The sequence below is a fragment of the Pomacea canaliculata genome, linkage group LG1, assembly GCF_003073045.1.
Source record: "Pomacea canaliculata isolate SZHN2017 linkage group LG1, ASM307304v1, whole genome shotgun sequence".
Lineage (NCBI taxonomy): Eukaryota > Metazoa > Mollusca > Gastropoda > Architaenioglossa > Ampullariidae > Pomacea > Pomacea canaliculata.
The window spans coordinates 18,121,599-18,140,790 of NC_037590.1; the positions used below are offsets into that span (position 1 = coordinate 18,121,599).

The 19,192-nt window shown below is 41.2% G+C and overlaps 2 protein-coding genes and 1 non-coding gene across 4 annotated transcripts; all 3 read left to right on the top strand.

Annotated features, from left to right (window-relative positions):
* Positions 1–697: 697 nt before the first annotated feature.
* On the top strand, positions 698–2,054 carry LOC112572519 (pollen-specific leucine-rich repeat extensin-like protein 3). The gene is made up of 2 exons (XM_025252271.1): positions 698–734; positions 1,477–2,054. The coding sequence occupies exons 1-2, from the start codon at positions 698–700 to the stop codon at positions 2,052–2,054; spliced, it is 615 nt and encodes a 204-aa protein (XP_025108056.1).
* A 1,293-nt stretch (positions 2,055–3,347) lies between these two features.
* LOC112556383 (stereocilin-like) lies at positions 3,348–18,857 on the top strand. Of its 2 annotated transcripts, none has more exons than XM_025225349.1 (23): positions 3,348–3,499; positions 4,980–5,111; positions 5,239–5,401; positions 6,971–7,118; positions 7,633–7,742; positions 8,139–8,242; positions 8,498–8,700; positions 8,877–8,918; positions 9,531–9,700; positions 10,161–10,310; positions 10,617–10,828; positions 11,318–11,427; positions 11,783–11,918; positions 12,017–12,212; positions 12,491–12,587; positions 13,125–13,353; positions 13,887–14,068; positions 14,751–14,909; positions 15,513–15,658; positions 15,949–16,088; positions 16,371–16,468; positions 16,645–16,789; positions 16,991–18,857. In XM_025225349.1, the coding sequence occupies exons 14-23, from the start codon at positions 12,073–12,075 to the stop codon at positions 17,056–17,058; spliced, it is 1,404 nt and encodes a 467-aa protein (XP_025081134.1). In that variant the 5' UTR covers positions 3,348–3,499; positions 4,980–5,111; positions 5,239–5,401; positions 6,971–7,118; positions 7,633–7,742; positions 8,139–8,242; positions 8,498–8,700; positions 8,877–8,918; positions 9,531–9,700; positions 10,161–10,310; positions 10,617–10,828; positions 11,318–11,427; positions 11,783–11,918; positions 12,017–12,072; the 3' UTR covers positions 17,059–18,857. The 2 variants fall into 2 exon arrangements, with proteins under 2 accessions (XP_025081134.1, XP_025081142.1); XM_025225357.1 differs by having other exon boundaries at positions 13,890–14,068.
* Trnan-guu lies at positions 15,052–15,125 on the top strand. The gene has a single exon. It is a non-coding gene; the product is annotated as a tRNA-Asn (tRNA).
* Positions 18,858–19,192: the final 335 nt, after the last annotated feature.

Genomic DNA, 19,192 nt, shown 5'->3' on the forward strand with positions numbered 1-19,192 from the left:
TGTAGATAAGAACTGGAATGAACTCCTGGGCAAATACATTTACACCGAAATATTTTTATAGTAACGGCAGGGTTCTCTTTTGTTTCTAGGGTTTGTTAATTCACACAAATAAGTAAGTAAATAAATAAACTCGTCATGTTCGTTTTGCTTAAATCGCATTTAATCTGTTTTCTGCTTTTAGCGTGCCAGCAGGTCTTTCGGTGTCTATATTAGATACAATCCGTTTAACATAGCTTTAGAAATCAAATTCAATTTTGTTAAAAGCATGTAGCCCTATGTTTCAGTGGCTATATTTCATTCGTTAGCAGCATGCTCGCTAGCAGTTCGCCTTCGCATTTTCACATCATTCAAAAACTAGGGCTCAAGTCGGCGATAGGTGACCATTTTTGTTTTTATTTCATTTTTCTGAGTGTGCTTGTCATCTGTTACCTCTTGTCAACCTGATGAAGGACAGTATAGTAGCATAGGGGTGAATCTCTAATAAGGTTTTTATTTCCAGTTCATTTGCCAGCAACAAGACAGCAGATACGGAGCACGGCGATGACTCTGGAAGACATGAAATCTCTCCTAGGGGGGTCAGAGTTGGAATTGAAGCTTACAACCACCATGGCTGAGTCTGTGTTTGACCCCACCACAAGACCTAACGGCTGAATTTCGTGGCCTCGTCAGCCCAAGCGACGCCTGGCGGCTGAAGATGATGCGCGACCAGACATGCATGGGCAGTGGTGTGAAAGGTGAGAGAGTCAGTCTCCGTAACTCTTCACACCACGAAAGATGGTGTCGGCGCGTGTGATTATGGTGCACATGATTATGCTGTGTTACCAATCATGATGAGACGATTGCAGCAGAACTTCCCCTTGTGTGCAATGGAGACTAATAAATAGTTAAAAACAAATTAGTACGTAACCCTTTTATTTTATAAATATATAATTTGTTATTACTTAAATAGCAATTTTTAATACTAAATCATAAATAAAGAAGAATTTGAGAACATTTGTCAGATCATCACCAAATCTGTCAGGAACGATCATTTCATCTATGAAAGATCACAGGCCGTTTCATTTGTACATTTTGTTTCCAATCATGTTTATTTTTATTGTTCTGTTTAATCGCTAGACAATATTGAAGCTCGTTACAAATAAAAAAAAAAAGGACTGCTGGGACTCCAAAACCTGATGGCTAGTACTCTCGACTAGTCGAGCAGCAGGTTGTAGAATGGAACCCTGTTGAAGTTTGAAGATTCCCTTTCCCCCCACAGATGCCAGCATAGGTCCCTGATGAGAAGGTGCAATACATCGAGAAGATTGAGCTTTCCTCTCCGTTGCGCTAGGCACGTTGAATCACTTATGATCACACCCCTGGGGTCACTAGGCTGTTGGACTCTACCTAATTGTCTCTGGCAATGCATATTTCGTGAGACATGTGATTTATGAGACAAAGTGCTCAGCGTGTGATGCAGTGCTTTGTGTGATGCAGTGTTTAACTTCAGCCGGCGGACCCTAAGCGAAGTACTGGACATCTCCAGAGATCTCTTTCCGGTGGTGTTGCTACCGCCTTCTAGCTCTTCTGAACCGCCGAGGATGACAACCGTCAAAAATCCCAGCGCCCTGATCACAAGTGAGAAGCTCCCGCCCCCTTCGACATCCAGCAAGCCCGCTTCAAACTCAGGCCAACCCCCAATGACTTCTAGCCAGTCCACACCGCCGTTCAGCCAACGTCCTTCCAACTCCAACCAGCCACCTTTAAACTCCAGCGAATCCCCAATGCTGTCCAGCCAGCCCCCTTCAAACTTCACCCGTCTACCTTTATACTCCAGCGAACCCCCAACGCTGTCCAGCCAGCCCCCTTCAAACTTCACCCGCTCACCTTTATACTCCAGCGAACCCCCACCGCCGTCCAGCCAGCGCCCTTTAAAATCCAGCGAACCCCCGCTGCTGTCCACCCAGCCTCCTGGAAAACTCAGCCGTCCCCCGATGACGTCCGGTGAGACCTTACCACCAACCACAGCTCCGAAAGCAGCCAGGGTAGAAGAAAACGGGGAGCGTCAGCACTAGAGACACAATTTGTCGAGCATAAGATTAGAATAAAGGTACTAACGTATTTGATTCTTGGTAATTTTTTTCTTCGAAATAAAGTAAACTTGCTGTCAGAAGATTTGCGTCATTCATTGACTTCGATTGATTGTTGTGTCGTCGTACAGATATCAACTGTTTTCGTCGACAATTCGATTGTTGTTGACAGATATCAGCACATTAGCAACCCATGCCTGTTAACACAAACCGTTCGTCTTTACCAATATTTTGACTTGCTGGATGCTGTGTGGAACAAGCGTGCACCGTGCGACTTCAAGCCATCAATCCATAAAACTCTCAACCCATCAGCCAATTAATTCTGTCAATCCACAGAGTACAAAAGTCAAGAAGACTGCACATTTCGACGTCCATGTTGTGCAAAGGCAGTTTACTCTGATGTAAGCTAATGATGTAATTACAACGAATTAGGCTGTAGGTTGTTGGCAAGAAATTTCCTGCGAAGATGGGAACTTATGGGAGCCTAACAAACATGTCTGTGTTATGCAATGTGCAAGCATTTAGTCTTTTTCGCGTTTAAAATTACACAAAAAGGATTTTTTTTTCCTCATGCATTTTTGAAGAAAATATTCTTACATTGTGGACTCTGATTTTCAAGATGTAGTGTCGTGGAATTTTTTTCTCTAATGATTTTGTAAAGCTCAGTTTGATACTGTTTCAAAGAATCTGGGTGATGATCCCTCTTTCTTCCGTTCTCGAAATACACTTCAACAAACATCACCATGCACGGAAAAGTTCAAACTCGTGACGTCTCACTTATCAACAGACTCGCCTATCAATACATGATCCAGCTTTCCCATTGGCTGAGGCCTTCACAATCTAAATGTATCGATGCACAATCGTGACGTCATTATTTCTGGCCTATTACTATGTTCGAATGCATATTTCTGGAGAATGGAAGACCACTAGACCTATAATAAGCATTTTAAAAAAACACAAAACCAAACCAAACAAACAAACAAACAAATCACGCTTGACCGAATGAAAAGTTAGTATAACATTTATTTGATTAGAACACTATAATATATTACAACACTAATGCGCGTTGGAAAACGTTTTTCAAAGATTCAATGACCATATTTAAAAACGTCCTGTAGTTGTGTCCTTTGCACTTTAATACTGTTAAATCTTTCTGTAACAGCTCAATACTTTCGTTTACGTTTTTGATAGACGCATAATGCCTGTTCAGAATTTTTCTGCGTGAAATTCTCTTTCTTATATATATATATGTGCATCTTTGTGTGTGTGTGTAGCGGGCGACAAGCGACAACACCTCGGAGAGCGGCGGCAGCAGGTTTCTGCAGTTCGTTTGCTGTCAGTCCCAAGCTAACATGACAGTGCTGCTCAACTCTCTGGACAAGGAGGCTACGACGAAAATGGTTTCACCCAGTTTGCTGGCCATGCTGACGGTAACAAACTACCTCTAGTTCGACTGGCCAGTGACTTGAACTAGCAAATGAGCGAAGCAGGAACGAAATGAATGGAAGAATGAAGAAGGAATGTAAAAAAAAAAAAGTTAACGAACACGTATACAAAGCAGAGCTGGAAGGGAAAAAAGCAACAAACAAATGAACGAAGTAACGAAAGAAAAGAAGTGATGAATAAACTAACGAACAAAAAAGGAACATAAAGGAAATAATGAAGTCAGAAAGTAAGGAATAAACTAACCAAAATAAAAAAGGAGAAACAAAAGAAAAAAGAGGGAGTGAAAAAAAAAACTAACGAACAAACAACAGCAAAAAAAAAATAAATAAAAAAAAAAAAGGTAGAAAGGAAAGAATGAAGAAAGACAAAACAAAGCGTAAGAATAATGTAGGAAGAAAGCAGGAACAAACGAACTGACTAACGGAAGGACGGAAAAAAATTCGTTTGAAATTAATGAAGACAGCGATAATTGTAGTGGTAGTGGCGATACTGCTGATGGTGAGTGTATAGCGCTGGTTTACATTAAAGGTTGGTTAGCTGTGGTCCTGGCTGTATAATTAGCAGGTTGTGTTAAAATAATAGACAATGGCGTTTCTGAAACCCTTACTCTTAACATTCAGGTCTTAAAAACCATTTACTTACAATCGTGTCTAAATAAAACATGGCTCCCGTCCACATTACTGAGAACGCCATTGTCTTTGGACTACAAACTGACTAATTCATGAATACTGTGTGACAAGACATCAAGGCATCAGGTACCTTTGATGCTGGACACTGACTCTGAACAAACTGCGGTTGAAACGATTAGTAAACTCGAACAATTGAGTCAGTCAGCAAGAATCAAAAAAATAAATAAAATATGTGGCACAACCGGATTCAAAACAATGCTCTGTTCTGCGCCAACATTCTTTCAATTCTATGAAAAGGGGATCATTAGCACGACAACACTGTAGGGCTCGATCCCCAGCTCCATGACTCCAATGTTTTGCTCTGACGAGACCGAAAACAAACTCTCGCGTTGGAAGAGTGGTAAATATGTCTCTCGACAACAACAAAACATGGTGGTCATGTAATCCCCTGCAGCTGTGTTTTAGAATGCGATTGCAAGCAAATTGCTGATTCTACGACCCAATAATTTGAACTCAGATCATTTACATTGCTTCTATTAATCATTTAAGTGAACGTGTGGCTTGACTTGCGCTGTTTGTTTTAACTGACTCAAAGGAAACAATCTGGCGAGACAAAAAAAACCGTCCACTTTAGCACATTTCTGGGTATCATGTATCGAATAAACATTCACACATCAGATCTGGCTTATTTCAGTGTTCCTTTGTTCCTAATAAACAATTTTACATATCAGTTTTAGCACATTGCTGAATATTATGTTCAGTAACATTTACGCATGTAAAAAATAAAACATTTCTGTGTAGCCACATTAATTACCTACATGTTCATCTGTTATAGAAAGAGACTCTCATGGCATTGAAATCGGCACTCCCAGACACAGTCCTCCTTTGCAACGGTCTCCTAGAGGCGGAGGTCCAAGACCTCATAACGATCACTCAGGTTTTTGCGTGCATGGAACAGGTTCAGAAAGTAAGTTCACTTTTTAATCCTTCTTTGGGTAGTTTATGGTATATCTAAGAGACAGAAATATGTTGTGATGCGCGTGCTTGTCGCTAAAGAAAAAGAAAGTAAGTACTAGTATTTTCATGTCCTACAGCTTGTCCAGTCTAGCTCTACTTGGCGGCCGCATTCCTTGACCAGTTCAGAGCTCGCATAGGTAACCTGTCGGCTGACGAGTGGAAGATGCTCATCTCCAACTTCTCCAGCAGTCTTCCCCAAGACCTTTTGGATAAGGCCCCTGTGAACGTAATTATGGACAAGTGAGTAGACTTCAGTCGCGAGTAATTAATTATTACCGAGGGTTAATTTGTTAGGGTGCTGCAGTGAGCTTATTGGAGGTGAGTGGGTGGGGCTCGAGCTGCTTTGAACTGTGCCAACATTTATATGTGCTGATGCTTCTCATTCACCTGTCGAGCTCGTCCCTGCCAAGTCTAGCTTCTTCTATCCTGCTTGTTCTTGTTTATCTTCTTGAACAGTTTAACTGACGCTGAACGAGACTCTTTTGAGATGGAAGTCAGTATTCCCAGACTCTCTTCTTTTTTTGAGCTGTGTTTGAAGCCCTTTACACTGTATTGCGGATACATAGGTCAGATAAACAATTATATGAGGATATATGATGCCCTGCTTGAACAATCGCTTGATGTGATGTGAGGTTTTGCTTGGACAATCCATTCTACAGTGAGTGGAGGTTAGAAGTTTCCTTTCCACAGTTCCCTTCAATCACAGTCCCACAAAAAAAAAGAAAAAAAGTCGAGTATCTCAAAACTAAAAGAATGACTGACTCATTGACTCACTCTGACTGCTGCTGCGATAATAAAACCCTAACTCACTCACTAGCTCACTCAGAGTGCTGGCTACTTTAATAATAAGGCCATAAGACATTCTATCCTCCGCAAGCAGATCCGTCCTTTGATGATACTTTCTGATGACCTTTAGATAATGCATTGTGCGGGTCGCCTGGTGCCATTAGTGGCAGGAACCCTGACAGTCTTAACTTGCCGGCTTTGCCTGCAGTCATGGTCTGCTGCTCTGGTACTCTGGTATCGATCTCACAGTGTATTGATTCTAGCTTTGGTCCGGGACAGACTTCTTTGAAATCAATGTACAAAGGGTCTGACAAAATGCAGCAGCAAAGCATAGAAATATTTTCCTAGTCTCTCTCTCTATATATATTACATGTACATATATATACTAAAAACAAATTTTGTTTTATTAGTTGACAGAGACTCAACTCGCATCTTGCATTTATCAAAGCAATCCGTGAATTAGAACAGAATAATGCAATGCATTGTTAAAGTCTATAAAAACAAACAATAGGGTTGTGAAAGAACTTATATATATATAAAGATGTATAAATGGGTATTTGCAATTTGTAAATATTCATGTGTTTTATTTAGATAAGTTTTCTGTGCGCATTTTAATACACCAAACAATTTGTGTTTAGAGGACGAGTTTTCTCTAAATAAATCGTCATTGCATAAAGTCATAAACAGGAACCGATAAATAATTTAAATCACGGGGAGAGTGGCTTATTGTATTGCATCGCAGACCTGAACTCGGAGGCACGACTGAAGTCATTTTCCGCTGTTTTAGCGCCCGCAACAACTAGCCAGCACGTATTCTAATAAATATATATATATAGAGAGGTGCTGAAATTTCAAAAGTTTTTCAAATTCTGTCTGTCTTTATATATATATCTTTCCTCTCCCCTCGTTGAGCCATCCGAGTCGTTCTCTAGCTTCAAAATACAAGTCGTTGTTACAATAGGTGTATTCAGGCAGGAAACAAATATTTTGCATATAACCTGAGCATGACTATCCTGGGCACAGCTTTCAGACTCTGTACAGCCGGGAGAGGGCCAGTGTTTTGCTCCAGAAAATCAACCTGACGGCGGTCAATGCCTCGTTCTTGAACAAGCTGGGAGACAAAGTGTGCGACTTCCCACGTTCTGCCCTCGACAAGATTCCCCCTAAAGTGGTGAGGCACAGACCTACAAATCGAGAACATTCCTAGATGAAGCATCGACTGGAAACTTTAAAAATATTCCTGACTAATCCATTTAATGGAAATGATAATATTTCTGAAACATTTACAAGACATTTTAAAACCATTTCTAGAACATAAACGCGAAAACATTTCTCAGTCACTGGAAAGGCAGACTAGGAAAGTGCTTGGAGTATCTATGGCGAGCCATAGAGAACTATATTGCTTCCTTATGTCACACGCCATCGTGTCCCAAATGAAACTTTTTTTTAAAAAAAAAAAAAAAAAGCTAAACGCACAAACCACTTTTACAATTCTTTTGTGAGTTATCTCCATTTTTTCCCCAACCAGTTTTGTGAGTTGCTTCCCTTTGTAAATTTTTTTACCTGATTGATTTTGTGACTTTTTGTCACGAATTCTTGTGATGTCAGAGACGCCAGTTTATTGTAGTAGTGTCAAGGGGTCCTCACATTACATCACAGCTGTGATACTACTTGTTTGCTCACAGCTACAAAATGCTACAGAGGCCTTGGCATGTGTGGGGACATCGGACGATGCGGGCCTCAAGAGCCTGGTGGCCAAACTGTTCAACGCCTCGGATGTCGCCTCGTGCAAAACGTGAGTTTCCCGTCTCCTACCTGCGCCTCTCAGCTCACAGATGGCCACGAAGTCCAGCTGATACATAATTTTAGGAAAGCTTGATACAAGTTGTAAGGGAGTATGAGATGCTCTATGCTTTCACAGCAGTTAATATATGTGTGTGTGTGTTGGAGAAGAGTACATTTGTGCGTTTTACTTATGTGTGAGTGTGAGTGTGAGAGTATGCACAGGTTTTATACGCAGGGTTGTATATATGATTGGTGTGCATGCGGATTTTATGCATGTATATTTGTATCTAATGTATGAAAACCCCATCCCTCTATTTACCAATGCTCAGTCATTATAAGAAAAAAGACAGACCGCTTGAATAAATTCATTTATAAGCAGCTTGAAACCTATTTACTTGTGTTAAAGGTTTCTCACTACGGTTGACCCGTTGTTGGAAAGATGTTGGGACCTTTTAAGTGGTAAAGATATTGAAAAGCATCAATTTCACAAGTCTAGAAAAATTCGGCAAGGTTGGTGAGATTACCGTTCACCGTTTTTTTTTCATGTAAAGGATTTGACTGAACTACAGAAGTTCTGTGAACCTCTCTCTCTCTCTCTGCTGTTTGTATGTTTGTGAAGTGACTGTCCACAAATATGCAAGACTGAGAAATGCAAAGAATTCAAGAATTTCCTTTCAATTGTCTGATCTTTGGTCAATAAAAACCTTCTTTGTATACACACTGTGCAAACCGGGGACTCAAGTTTGAAATTGTGAATGCACACAGCTTCCAGTACAACTAACCCGAAAACTGCGAGACAAGATGAACCTGGGTGACCCCAAATCATGGAAGGAATCGAGACCTTGAACTCGTACCCATGGCTTATTGGAACCTTGCTGCCTGACCAGCTGGCCAGCTTGGCACCTGCACTGTTGAAAAGTATAACCACGTCGAGCAGCATGGCCCAAGTAGACATGCCTGCGTCTGTGGTGAGAATTCCTATGTCCAGTTTGTGTGCGTGCATACGGACGATTGTGTGCGTTTGTGCGTGCGTCCGTGTGTGAGAGATATGTACTTTGATGTATTTACATAAAAAATACACACTTAAGAAAATTATATATATATATGTGGTCTTACTAAAATAATTTTTTTTCATTTACGACAGCAACGCCAGGTATATGCTACGCAAATGAAAGACAAGGCGCCAGTAAGTTTTTTTTTTCAAAGCAACACTATTGAAAGTATTTCACGTGTCACCCTCAGCTCCCATGTTCGCAAATTTCCTGTCTCCATGTCCCGCTTAGCTCCTCTAAACGCTTCTTCCATGTAGATCGTCCTTAGCTCCGTGGCACACAGAATCAATCACTGATACCACCTCTGCCCTCAACTCGATAATCATTACTTTAGGTTTGCCTGGTAAAAGATTTATTGTACAGTCTGTTACATCTTGTTAAACAACACATCAGAAAAAACACACCATAGCTAATCGACCAAACTAGAGAACTAGATGACCAAGAAGGTTGGATCGCTGTTGGAGAGATGCTGGGAAGTTTTAAGTGGCCACAAAATTCGGAGCATGAAGTCATGTGAGTGTTGACCTCAGTGATACAATACCTTGCAACCGACGAAAGCAACTGTTTTCAGGTAATAAAGTATCTGAGGTCGCACAATCACAATCTTTTACATGCTTAACAGACTATTAATAGTCGTCACCGGCTGTAAACGTGAATAGGGATGGCGAAGGAAACATGTCTGATATAGAAATAGATTACTGCTAAACGTGAATTAACCGTCGTGTAAGTAACTACTTGCTTTCCAGGCCACTTTGACTTCATCAGACCTCAAAGACCATGCGCAACTTGCTGCCTGCTATGTCCCCATCCGATGCCAAGAGCCTGTCCTGCCGACGCTGTTGGTTCTCTCGTCGGGGAGCTTGCGGCGGATGTTCAGAAGATGGCCAAAACGACTCGAGAGACCATATTGAACAAAGTAGGCAACGTGTTTATCCATCCTTCGTTTTTCATCTTTCTTCTCAACCCTCTTTCATTCCTTCTGCAGCTTCGTCCGTCTGAAGCCGCTCACTAATATACACCATTGCAGGCCATTGGAGTTTGGGTGTTGGAGTTCGTCGTTGTTGTTGAGAGGGTTTCACTGTGATGTCAGTTGAAGTGTGTGAAGTGTACAAAAATGTGCAGAAACATGGAATGAGTAATATATAATATGAACCTTCTCATTATTTATATATATATATATGAGCTGTCCATTTCATTTAAAACTGGAAACGAGAGGGGAAAGGACTACTTTTTTGCGAGAAGTAATCCACGGCTGGGTAGAACTAACACATAAGGCGAGGTAAGGATATGTTAAAAAATAAATATTGTTAAAGTTTTGTTTTACAAGATGAAAATAAATGAAGTTAGTCTTGAATGTAGTTTTGTGTTTAATGCAGTTGACAACAGCGCAGCTGCAAGAGAAGCTATGCCAGATGGGAAACCTCTCAGAAGACGTCTCTGCCCAGCAGCTAGAAAAAGGAAATTCTCTCGGAGACATATTGCTGAACTCCTCTAACTGCCAGTATAAGTGCCAGCAACAGGCGCAGGTAAGTGGCGGTCGTCTTTTGGTGGAGATGGTGGATAACATCATTGTCATCATCATCGTCGTGATGGCCGTGGTGGTCGTCAGGGTGTGGTGGTGGACGCTCAAATGCATATGTACGCAAACACACGCGCGCAGGCACACACACACACACAAACACACTTACAAACATGCATGAAGATATTTATTTTTAATTTTCACATTTTTAACTATCGATAACATTTTGAAGGCAGCAATAGAGATACTTTGACAACAGCTCGATCAACAGTTAAAGATTAACCTTTGTCCTCCCCTCTCCCTCTCTCGGCAGTGTTACGCCGTGTACAGCAGCATGATGAAGGCGATAGTGGCTCGCTGGGTACGGACTGTCCAACATCACCAAGGATCACCTGGCTAGAAATGAGGGACACGCGGGCGATCTGCGGCATCTCTCTGGATGACGTGGACCAGCTGCCGGCAACAGCAGCCATCGAGAGTTGGCAAGCAGCCTTTATGGAGGCCAACTGCGAGAATCTCAAGGCGGTACGGTGGCACCACGTGGATAAATATCCGTAGTGATGTTAGCAGTTTAAGCAACTGTTCTTTTAAAAAAATAATGCCAGTGCTGCGCTCGTGTCTCACCTCTTTCATCATGAGTGGGGTTGCAGTGACATTTAGCCATGCTCTAATGTTTGGGACTAATGCAGCTTTTCACAATTTCTGTAATGTCTGGGATTGTTTTCATGTTTAATGTGTCTGCTTAGGATCGCGGCAATGTTTGAGCTTAGTGTAATTAGTTGAGCTTTCAGTAATCATTGAGACACAGTAATATTCAGGACTAGTTTTATTTGCTGGGGAAACTGTTTTTTAATGTCCGACTTCTGTATTATAGTTGATGCTGATAAAATATTTGAGATTGTTGTATAACGGATGCAATGATTGGAGAGGATGTCATGTTTGGGAATCTTGCAATGTTTGCCGTTGATGCGATGTCTGAAGCTACTTTAATACTCTACTACTTGTGACATGCAGGCCCAAGCCATCGCCGAGAAGTACAGACTGGTGCTGACTTATGTGACCAAGACTGGCATCACGAAGACAAATGTTGCCCAGCTGGGTCCTCAGGCCATCGTGAATACAGAGTAAACCTAACTCTTACTTACTCGCCTATACTACTGTAAACACATAATTATTTATTTATTGTTTTTATTATTTTATTTCTGTCTTTCTTTCTTTCGTTATTTATGTGTGCCCAGTTTTCTGTGTTTTTCTGTTTTGTTTTGCATTTTATTTTCTCTGCTGTTACAAAATAGTACAACTCACTAATTACATCCATATAGGACAGTAGAAGACATTTCCTCCTATTAGGCTGAAAAAGACTTGTTTAAAAACATAAAGGAAAGTGTCAAACAATGAAGCAAAAAGTAAAGCATTAGTGACCGTGACAAAAACGTTTGTTGGAAAATCGCCATTTACAGGAAATCTGTTGTTTTCTAGTTTGACAGAACTGCGAGCGCTGGACACTGATGGCAAGAAAACAGTCGTGCAGCTCATGGGCAGACAACCTCTTTATGATGCTAGTGCGGACTGGAATAAGCAGATGTTGGGATACGCGTACGACGCCTACCTCTCGGTTTGTTATCTTTCCCCCATCATCATCGCCGTCGTTGTCGTTATCATTGCGGAGGTCGCTGTTTTCTTTCTTTATTGCTGTTGCTTTTCTACATGCAGGGCAATGCCAGTGCCGAGATCAACTCTACGACTGCTCTGGCCTTCGGATACTTGCTATGCTCTCTGAACTCAACCAGCTACAAGCAGCTGACGCCCTCGGCCATTTTGGATGCGGCGCCAATCCTGGGGCATGTCCCGAACTGTCCCAGTCGGACCTCCTGACTCTGCAGCAAGTGATGGTCTCCAAGACCAACAAGTATGTGAAATTAGCTTGGTCACTTTAAAACGAAATTAATTTATTAAAAAAGTTTAAGTGAGAGAGAATTCATGAAAGAAAGAGAAAGCGACAGAGAGGCTGTAACGGGCATAGATAGAAAATTTGAATAAAGACAGTTACTATCGAGGTGGATCGCAATAAAAGTTTTCTTTCTCTTAAACTTTTTTTTCCTACAAGATCACATGTGACCTGACGTTTGCTAGTATTTACCTGAACAGAAAGTTTCTCTCAGACGAAATTGTTCTTCCCAAATGCAGGTCTTGCTCTAACATGGATGCTGACGACGTAGCCATAAGGGGGACGATTCTTTTCGCTGACTGTGGTACACAGAGCTGCCTGGACCAAATCCCTCCAGTAAAAACCTCACCAACTCTCGTCTTCTCTCTCTCTCTGTGCATCTATTACAGTTTAAATAGCTTTGCTTGTATATGCAGGTCTGAACTCAGTTTCAATGGAAAAAAAAAAGTAACATTGATCAATACAATAACACCACTAGGTAGATACGAAATAAAAATGAATAAAAGCACAAATGAAAAAAAACAATACACCCTAACACATAATACACTCTCCTCTTTCCGCCAATTTACCCTTACTGCAGCCATGTCTCTGCCTCGACACTTCCAAGTTTAGGTGTAAGCTGAGGTGTCAGATTTGTGCTGCTAGCAACCACAAATTTAAAATATGAATAGTGAAGATCGAATTTATTAAACTCTTGCTTTCATCAACTTGTTAACTAACTTGACGGCGGCATGAGTTACAGATCTTACCAGAAAAAAAATTATTTCGGCATTTTCACAGTGTTTAATTGTTACCAGCCCTTACATGTCCCTCAACATCGTTAGTTCAGCTTTTCACGAACATTGTGCTAACATACACATGACCTGTCAATAGCGGAGTCTGTACGAGGCTGTGTCCAGACTGGTGGAGGCCGTGAAGGACCGTGAGGAGAGCGTGGACATGCGCGAGGGTCAATGGAAGAAGTCGGCCCTCAGTGATGCAGACAAGCAGGGGCTCATCGACATCGTCACTTGCGGCCTCCTCAAGGCCCTCGACGCCAGGGCACGTTATCGGGCACAAACACCTAGCTCCACGCCTGCCACAAGACGAAAACGGAGCACAGGTTGGCGATATCCATCCATCCCTTCCTAAATATGCTGCTTTTTCATTACATGACTCTGATTGCCTTAACTGAACGAACAAGGCCTGTCGGACTTTCGATACCCTGATCGCCATCATATGTGCAGCATGAGGGTTCAGCATGGCTCTGCCTAATTCAGAGTCTCCTTTTCTCCCGACTGTTGCCTTTACGACGCAGATTGATTAGTTGTTGTGTTCTTCGTTTGACCTCGTGATGTACAATGTTTAAAGATGTATTTATGAAAGAAAGAGGGTAGCTGGGAAGAAGTGTTACTTGCTCAGAATTTAGTTTAATTTTAAGAAATTTAAAAATTCGTCCTGGGTGGGTCATCAATATTTATTTGTATATTAATATATATTATAAATGTACTTGCGACCGTGAGCGCGCGCATGGACGTATGCTAAAAATTGCATTGTTTTTGAACAAAAAAAGTCTCAAAGATTTGATAAAAGCAGTTTTTAATATAAGTGTGTGTGTACATATGCGTGTGCGTACGTGTGTGTTGTGTGTGCAAGCAGCTTCCCAGCAGGTGACATGTGAAGACATTCTGATCTTGGATACGAAGTCCAACGTCTTGACAGTCCAGCAGATAAATGATCTCAATACAACAGATTTCGACAACTGTGCCGAAACCCTGGGAACAGCCACCGGTTGGTCCTTGGAGCAGAAGGCAGCACTGATCGGCAAAGCAAAGCAGGCAAGTTAAACCATCTTTATCATTAGGATTTACATTATCCACACATCCTATGCAGTACTTACAGAAGAAAACTCGGCATGATTCTTCTTTCTATTCCATACAATGGGAAGAAATTCAGAAATAATCAAACAAATAAAATTTCTCGAGAAACTTAAAAACCACTTTTCAGCTGTTTCACTTTGCTATTTCAATACACAATGAAGATCATAACCCTTCTAGAAGGCAAACAGCTTCCTTGTACTACATTATATCATTCTGGCACTGCTCCACACACACTTTGTACTGAGGCAGAAGTAAGTGGATGAGCAACTAAAATTGCAAGCAGAAACATTGTTCCTGAGCCAGGATAAAATAATTAAGGCAGTATTCCGGCAGTGTCAGTAAAATTATGTTCTCTAAACTTTCAACGGTAGCACTGAAGTGCCCGTTCAGTAACGGTGACTGAACGATCGGAGGCTAAATGTGTGGAGACGCATGTTTTGATGACGTCATGTGAAACTGCTCAATAATATCAAAGATACTTTTTAGTGTATAATAAACAATAATATATTATACACAACATATCTACAAATAATAATAAAGAGACTATAGTTCCTTTCAACGCGGGTTGTAAGGATTATCGAAACAAAAGTTCATGAAGAGTGTGACTCAAATCTTGCTGATAACATTTCTTGTCCCACAGACCTGGGGCCAGCAGTCCAGCAATTGGACCAAGGAACTGATACAGAGAATGGGCTCGATCGCCCAGGGACTGTCGGAAAGTGAAATTACCTCTCTCGCTAACCTGGATCTCGATGTGTTGAGCACGCTTGGACAGTACACCGGGTGGACCTTAGATCAGGTAAAGCAAAGCCGAAGAGAAAGTAAAAGGTGTGAAATTGAGAATGAACGTACTGCACCTGTGGGGCACAATGCATATCCGAAGATCGCGATGGACAGACAAGACCTACTCATTTTTCTATCATTCGATCTTTCAGGCATCTGTCTCTGTGGCGCAATCGGTTAGCGCGTTCGGCTGTTAACCGAAAGGTTGGTGGTTCAAGCCCACCCAGGGACGATTTGTTTTTATTCTTTTAATTCTTGTGTGTTAGTATGTATCAAATTATTTTCTTTTAAAACATTATGTAGCTAGGCAGTTATGTGTTCAGTTTCATTTTACCTCTCAGGCGCGAATTTATTAAAGTTTGTTCGGGGCCTTGCCTTTTCTTTACCCACTCAGCAGCGAAGGGGCAAATGTGGAGGATGTTTGGGATTCGAATACTGTAAACAATGTCCAGTTAACATAGTGTTATTGTACTCATACGTAGGATTTGTGTTTTTTTAATATGATTTTTGGTATTCGATGATAACCATTAACTTGGCTGTCGTGACTGAAAGTCTTTTTTTTTTTTTTTCCTAAGAGAGAAATTCAGCTTGTGCATGTTTTTTACCCCATTTCTGACAGTTAAAATCAGGCTTCTCTTCTTGGCTGAAGAAATACATCAACAACAACATTTCTGCAATTACTGGAAGTCACCTGCAACAAATAGGTGACTTTGCCTGTGGCGCCACTGCACAACAGATTTCGAGCATATCTACATCTGCTTTCAAGTAAATATCTTTCACGAATTTCATCCAAACCACACGTGTGCGGTGACTCGAGTAAACAATGAATCAATCAATCAAGAAAAAATGAATGCACAAACGAATATTAAATGCCTTTTGTGGTCGATGCAGTTTGAATTCAAAGTTTTAATTAAATACTTTGGTTTTAATTGTTTCAGAAATTTTGTTCTAATTTCGACAGCCATGCAGTAAACCTGCTGTTGACATAGCAATACATGTACTGATTTATTTTACCACCATTCAACCTCCTGGTAAATGTATTTATTTGACGACAGGGATGCGCTGAATAAGATAGGGACGCTGTACAGCTGCAGCGCGGAGCAGCTGGAAGCATGGGCTGCTTTGGGACTGCAGGCCTTGGGGTCGGTGACAGAATGGACGTATGCACAATCAGCTACATTTGATGTCTTGTATGGTGAGCACACCTCACTCTTTTCTTTAAAACTTCCTGTGCATAATACGGGTATTGCCCTGAGAAAGACGTCTCTTGTACTTTAATGTGAATATTTTTGTGTTGTGTTGATATTATTATTATTATTTCCGCAAGACGGGCTTAATGTGTTTTACACACACGTGCATATATCCAGAAATAATTTTGTCATGTTGAGCTTTCCGTCTCTTGAGATCGTTTTGTCGGGTGTTGAGATTCATATGGCATGTGTTGACATTGCTCTCTGGTACCTCTGGCTTTGGTCAGCTGGACTGAGCGGCAGCAGTCTGTCGCTGTTGAGCAGCACACAGCTGTCAATGATTTCGTTGGACGTTTTCGTACGGATCAAACCAACCGCATTCTCGGTGAGACCTCCACAGTTTCATTCTACTCTATTTACTCTAATCTGGACAAACACGTAGTAACTCTATTGACCCTCAATCTGGACAAACGTGTCAACGTGCTTTATAGGATACGAGATTTTTTTTTAAACGTACATTGTTTCCCTCCGTATGTCAAGATTATTTTTTGTTTTGGTCAGGCTTTGACCGTGTCGCAAATGGCATCTCTGAGTACTGCCCAGGCTCTCAGTGTAACAGATGATCAGCTGAGCGTTCTCAACCCTGCCCAGAAGGCACAGCTGAGAGCTCTTGGTGCCACCATCTCAGACCCAAGTGGCGCACCAGGTTAGTTTTCTACTTCGCAGAAAGGTTTATCAGCTTAAGTGATGATGCAGGAAAACTGCAGCATCGTCCACCCTGTCCTCAAATACTTCTGCTCTCCCCGAACCCCAACCCGGTCACTCCCTGCACTTCAACCGGTTTTAACTGTTACAAGAAACGTTGCCTGGACTTTTTTTAATAATCAAGCTTTTCCTCGCTTTTCAGGAGTCTCCGTGACAGCATCAACACTGGCAGCCACCTGGACTGCTGTGTGGTTAATCATGGCATACTGAGCGGGTACATGACAGACTACCGAGTAGTCACGTGGGAAGTTTTGTTTATCTGTCAGTTCCTTTGAAAACAGTCAACAGAACTATCAAGTCCAACTTGTTGCAGGAACACACGTTAACAGAAAATATAACCAGGCAGCTCAGTCATCCCATTTGTAATAGAGATGTTTTGTTGCCGACACTCAAGTTGTTTCTATTACTTTTCTCGAAGAGATCTTCAATTGTTATTTAATTTTAGAGGAAAATGTAAAAATGAACAATTTAATCAGCTGCTTGGACACGAATCTGCTCAATACTTTCCAAATATAATTTTTTTTTTGGAACAGGCATCAAACGCTTTCTGTGCAGATACTACAACGAGAAAAATAAAACCTTTGTAAACATTCCACACGATGCTCACGACTGTTAGGATCGGGCCAGAATAATGAACATGCGCGTTCTAGACGAGCTTTGCTCACTAAATGTTACACTCGTCTGTGATATTTTTAGGGGGAGATTCTCATGCCCTCGTTTTGTATCTGTAAGGTTGTTTTCCTTCCGGCCAAGGGTTTTTCACTGGCCACAAACATGTGTTTATGTACGTTTACTCGTCATAAGCCGGCACGTTTTATTCTGTGTGTAAAGCCACGATTTTGGAAAGTGCGCTGAAGATGAGAGGCAGAAGGGCACAAACTGCAACTAATTTTTACCTTGTGAAAATATTTCCCTTTGACGTTTGGCACGTGCACATTTTCACACTTTTTTTAAAAATCAACATTTTTAACGTATTTTCCGTGCATTCGGCACAAACACACATTTTAGGTTTTCCTCACGAGCCATCATTCTCAAATGAAACACATCAGATATTATTGTTATTTCACATTTGCCCAGATATGTACCACCAAACCAAAGCGAACAGTACACGCATCAGAGACATGTGGATTCGCGATCCCTTCTCTAGCAATATTTACCAACTATTTCTTGCGCAAGCACTCACTTAAACAAAAGACACTCTCTGATTACACGTATAACTGGTAAATGAGTTACTCTCTTTTTGCTGAAACATTTCATGCATCTCACATTTAACAGCAATGGAACAGGAAAAACCAAACAATTCTTCCGAAACATAAAATACAGCCGGCGGGCGCGAACGCACACACATTTACAAAAGCCTTCAGAAAAGTATGTGCAAACAGGTGGTGATACTTATGCAAAGGTACAGAAGGTATAAATGGTTTTAAAACCATCTGTTGTTTTCCTTTTTGTTGTACCAGTGCACCTTAATCTTAACATTAATGACAAAGCTTTCAAGAGCTGCACTGTTTATCACTTGCAATCTTGATAGTTGTTTTAAAATTTAAAGGAATTATAGAAACTGAGCAACAAGTGGACTATTCCAACTAAATATTTATTTTTACAGACGGTATTCTTTTTGTGCAAAACAATTGTTAAATCTTGTGGGATTATTCCTTTTCGACATAGCTTTCTCCCTAAAAACCTATCTTCTTGCCACCATCACCACGTTCCATCCTTGACCTTTTAACTCTTGTGCCTGTCTACATGTTATGGTTTTACTGACAACTTTCCTCATGAAGTGAACCAGCATTGTACACAGGACCAGTTGCCCACTTTCAAATGTCTTTACTATGTTATATACAGTTATTCTTCAGAGGACCACTGTCTTCATGTATGTGTCTTATCAGCTTCAGACCTACCACTAATCGGTGTTTCATGACAAAATTTACCAGACTGCTGGAGTAACTTCAAGACTTTGTTACAAATTTGTTCACATTTCTTGCTAATAAATATTTTCTCGAATCTTATGTATGTTTGTTTAGAGATGTGTTATAATGATAAAATAAAAAAAGATGGGGGGAGGGGAATTTGTGTTTTACACTGAGCCAGCAACTAAAGCTATATGATGGCAAGGCAGCCAATCCTGTAAACAAATGCCACGTGCTGAGAAATAACAGCGTGCCCGAGATGAGAGCTGAACCCAGGGCAGCCAACCCTCACTATATTGGTGACAGGCACCACCGGACCACACTATCACAAAAAAAAAGAAAAAGAAGAAGATGGAAATGGAAAACAAAAAGAGAGAAGGGGGTGTGTGTGTGCACTTGCTAATTATGTGAATGCGCATATGAAAGAGAAGGGA

Coding starts and splice junctions, on each gene's coding strand:
- LOC112556383 (XM_025225349.1), top strand. CDS start 12,073: ATGCTCTCTGAACTCAACCAGCTACAAGCAGCTGACGCCCTCGGCCAT. Junction 14,069..14,750: donor TGATCGGCAAAGCAAAGCAG/GCAAGTTAAACC, acceptor CTTGTCCCACAG/ACCTGGGGCCAGCAGTCCAG. Junction 16,089..16,370: donor TACATTTGATGTCTTGTATG/GTGAGCACACCT, acceptor GGCTTTGGTCAG/CTGGACTGAGCGGCAGCAGT.
- LOC112572519 (XM_025252271.1), top strand. CDS start 698: ATGCGCGACCAGACATGCATGGGCAGTGGTGTGAAAG. Junction 735..1,476: donor CATGGGCAGTGGTGTGAAAG/GTGAGAGAGTCA, acceptor TGTGTGATGCAG/TGTTTAACTTCAGCCGGCGG.